We start from the raw sequence: 4,534 nt of genomic DNA, 5'->3' as shown, positions 1-4,534 counted from the left end.
GTATGTTTTGCTGTGTATGTTCTCAACAACAAAATGAATTGAAAAAAAAAATGGTGGGCTTGGAAAAATTCAGGACGGTGGCAGTACAGGCCCACCTTTAGTGCCACTGACAGAGACAGAAGACAGAGCTAGGCTGGAGCTGCTGCCAGTTTCCACAGAGGCTGACAGAAACTCCAGCTCTCTGGGGAAGGTCCGAGATATGAGCAAGTAGGGAAAGCCAGGAGGCCTAGAATGGTAAGGTTAGAGACAACCCTGCTGTCTATAAGGTGGGGGTATCTGCCCTTTTAAATGTTGCAACACCCAGTGAGTCTGTTTTGTGATATTTTTTCATCCCCAACCTAAGTACCAAATGTCCTGGTTTGAACAAATCAGAGTGAATGAAAATTAACACTGGTAGGAAAATTGGAATGATGTTATTGAAGATATTCTTGGGATTTGCAACATTAAAGTAGAATCCCCATTTTCAGGGGGAAAAAAGTGGCTCCTCCTCCTGAAGTTCCAAATGTGCCCGGGTGGGGGTGGGATGGGAGGGGGGCTGGTAGGAGGGTGGTGGGGGAAGGGTGCTGAAGTGACAGCAGTGAAGGCGCGTGCTGGCCCTGAGTCTGGCTAGCAGTCAAACACTGAAAAAGAGAGATCTCTCTCCTCTGATCCTGAATGCACAGAACCTCTTCCAAAAACCAGTACATGAAATAAAAAAGTCCTGTCTGCTTAGAAAAAAACTGTGACTGGATAGGAACAAAAGGATTTCCAAAAGAGCGACAGTAAATTATGTACCACATGGTTAAATAAAAATTAACATCCATTGGAGGTGGGAATGGGAAGAGATTGCCAATTTTATCACTTTGGGAAGGAAAGAGCTAGATAAAAGTGACAAATAGTTCTGTTTGTGCAAGCTAAACTCCTTTCTTGACCCCTTCCTTGTCCTGTTGCTCAGACCTTTCCCAAGTCTGGGATGTTCCCCCTGCAGTCCTGCAGTAAGTACACGCTCACCTCAGGGCCCCTTGCTCTCCAATCATGGTCTCATCTGGGGTATGGTGCTGAATCATTGAGTAATAAGGCCACAGGACATTAGGAAGGGGCCTGGCTCCTGGCTTTTTGATCTCTTATTCCTTATTGTCTGGGAATAAATTATGGGTAGAGTTTCCTGTACAGGAGAGCCCTCCTCCAGGACAGGTTCCCTGGGGTTTATCTGACCCCACCTTCAGGAGAGAGGAGAGTCTGGTCTCTTCTACATTAAGTACCCACCTGCCCTTTGTGTGCCCCCCAAAACTAAGAGGCACTGCAAACTTAAAGGGGAAAATTGGAATTTCTTAGGCACCCCACCAACCTCTCCCAAAACAATGGTACCTTCATTTTTAAGTTTTATGACACAAGTTTCTGCACTATTTTTATTGGAGTTGATGGTTGTCAGATGTGGAGGCTACTCCAATCCAAGTCTGTACAAAGGAGGGCCATTTTAGTGAGAAAATAAAAACAAAACAACAAAAAAGAAAACCTTGGGTTCCACAGCCTGGAATGGTGATATGGACTTGAGATATGCATCAAGTTTTAGAATATAGCCATTGTAATATACATTTAAATAACATTACAATTTTTTCCATAGTGTGCTTTTTGTCAGGAATCTTGGAGAATTACTTGTTCCAAGACTTCCTCAGATGCAGCCTGAAGGTAAGTGAAACATCAAAAAAAAAAAAAAAAGATAAAATGAAAGGAGAAAGCCACAAATATAACTTCAAATTCTACTTCCAAAGGTTGAGGAAAATATCCTACACTTGAGGCCTCTGATGCCTATCCTGGTTTTTTAACTAGATGCCCAAACTTCGATGGTTCTCTTTGGTCAAATAAGATAATCTTCTGTGAGACAGTCCATTAAAGCTATCCTGAAGGTTCACTCTTGTGTCACATTGTTATTGGTAACTTCATCCACTGTCTGCCATTCCACTCACCAGAAAAAGTAGTTTTGAAAAGGATCTCATTTTAAAGTGCTACTTCTATTTTCTACAGAGGAGTCTCTTCATCTTTTGTCATGAACTCTTTTGGGGTAGTACACATCTTTCTACTACCCCAAACCAATTTCAAATTTAAAACGACAGAAAACAAAACAAAAGGAAAAAAAATTCTTCCATGGGGAACGATTATGATCTACGGGAAAAGTTTGTTCTTCTCTTCAACATGATGGCTATGTTAACCTTCACACCAACAGAGAATTTTTAAAAACTGACCCAAGAAGCCAGATAGGCCATTCACATAAAATGTTAAAAAATAAACAAACTTACTTTAAAATAAAACAAAATATTTAGAGCTTTCCAATTTGAGAGAGCACACTTAATGCTTACAGCTAATTACCGATCACAGGTAACAGGCAAGCATACCCGCTATTGAGTCCGAAAAATGGTTTCCCCATCAAAAAAATAATAAAGGATCCAAGAACAACCAGACTCCCAAAAGCACTGAAACAAAAGACTGATCTGTATATATAGTCACATGAAAAATAAACATCTTTATTTTTTTGCCTACTTTATTTCATTTTTTCAAATAAAATTTAAATCTGTACAAAGTATACTGTTACAGTATATATTTTGTAAGAATCAATGCCTAAAAGAATCACAATACTTCAATAAGCAGTACAGCAGACCTCGCTAGTTTCAGCTTTGATATTGAACAAACTCAAGCCGGCTGATGCACAACACATTTGCTTGGTTTCCACATGGTGAGTTCCCAGCACTGAGATGGGAGAACATGACAGCAAGTATGGTTATATTACAGCCCGACACACTGCGCTTCTTCATGTGATAATAACTGCACGTATTTAATACAGAATGCTCAAATTTACTTTTTAAATTGCATTTGCTTACTTCTTATTTGGCAAAATTCAGCATTCTTACTGGGGTCCCCAAACAGTGCAAATTAATGATATTCTACTGTATATTGGCACATTTCCAATAAGGATTAACTTAGAAACTCAAAGAATATCAACAACTTTGTCCTAAATTTTAACTAATATACATCTGGTCCATTTAACCAAAGTCATTTTGGAAAGATATTAAAGAGCAATTCTATTTCTGAAAGGATATTATTTTGACCATTTAGAGAAGATAAATTTTTAAATTGTCAATAAAATGTTTTACTACAAAAATTTTACAAATTTGATTAGAAATTTCAAGATGATTCACAGCAGACAAATACAAACTGTTTATATTCCAACAATACCTACTTTTAGACTTTCAAATAGAGCACAACCATGTCAGCTGTGTTAACTAAACTGGACAGTATGCTAAATTTATAAGTGGTGCTGGGTCTAGCAAGTGTAAATACACAGTATATTTCAATGAAAAGAATTGTCTTCTTTATACTTTATTTGTCTTCCCATAAGGAAACATTAATGTTTACATTCTTTAATAAAGTTAATCTTACATCAGAATATAACTTAATACTGTCAGCAACAGGGACCACACACAGTAAATAAGAAGCACATTTAAAATAAGTTTGAATTCACATAGATTAACATTTGTTGGTTAATAAAATATCAACAGTATTACAATCTTACAATATTTACAGTAAGAAAAATCTAGAGTAATATATACCTTTCACAGCAGGATTCCTTTTTTTTTTTTTTTTTCCTTCCAGTTTGGGATTGTGTATACACAAAAAGTTCAAAATAAAGCAACTCTGCAATATAATCTTAAAATAATGGCTACTAGGGGAAAAATCTATCACAACCATTGAAAATAATGGTGACTTCTCACGGAGTCTGTGGCATCTGAGAACCCAGTTAATTAACCAAAGTCTTGCTCAAACCAGCCTCAGTTACCCAGGTTAAAGCTGCAGAACTCCGGCCTTCCCTGACTGCTGAAATCCCAACAGATTTTTTCAACATGTCATAAGAAAAGAGGGAAAATAGGTTTCAGCTCACACCTCATGGCTGGAAGCCTCCAGCCAGTGCACATCCCCGAACTAATGCTGTAAGAGGGCCAACTTCACCCCAAAGCGGTCACAAGAGTCCACCTTCCAACTACAGTGCACTTTGACACTGAGGACACTCATTCCTCAGCTCTTGTGCATTTGGATAAGGCATGAACTTGGCCTGTATAATACACACCAGCATCTTAGAGATTTGGGACCAAGGCAAAGAGACAAACTAGTGAAGTTTGCACTCAGATCAACAGGAAAAATGGGAAGTGATGCACATTTCCAATTAGAATGGCAAGAAGAAGACCCACATCCCTAAACTGGAATTTGGCCAGGGCATCAGAGTTAGCACCCCCTCTCTGAGTACCGCAAGTGATTAGGATGTACACTCTGGGCCTCCTCCAAGAGAGTAACACCATGTGGGACATTAGTTCAATGACAACTCCCAAGAAAGCAGATACAATTCTTGAATCTAGGGCTGTCTACAGCACCTGAGGTTACTCATTTGAGCTGTGACCTGACCCAACCCTGCTTACTTTAAGAGACCTGATGGGCACAGAGCACTCAGGGATACGGATGCTGGCTACTTTGGACTCTAGATCTCACAGGTAATCAACAGGTATCT

The 4,534-nt window shown here is 39.1% G+C and overlaps 1 protein-coding gene across 1 annotated transcript; it reads right to left on the bottom strand.

The window, feature by feature from the left end:
- Positions 1-567: 567 nt before the first annotated feature.
- On the bottom strand, positions 568-3,947 carry IGIP (IgA inducing protein). Its single transcript, XM_023552631.2, has 2 exons — positions 3,914-3,947; positions 568-2,854 (listed from the first exon to the last, which is right to left on the bottom strand). Exons 1-2 carry the CDS (start codon positions 3,945-3,947, stop codon positions 2,646-2,648), a joined length of 243 nt encoding a protein of 80 aa, XP_023408399.1. The 3' UTR covers positions 568-2,645.
- Between the last annotated feature and the right edge of the window lie 587 nt (positions 3,948-4,534).

Source organism: Loxodonta africana, chromosome 2 (genome assembly GCF_030014295.1).
Source record: "Loxodonta africana isolate mLoxAfr1 chromosome 2, mLoxAfr1.hap2, whole genome shotgun sequence".
Taxonomy (NCBI): domain Eukaryota; kingdom Metazoa; phylum Chordata; class Mammalia; order Proboscidea; family Elephantidae; genus Loxodonta; species Loxodonta africana.
Note: the sequence above shows the minus strand (reverse complement) of the source record. Positions and strands in the feature narration are given on the sequence as shown.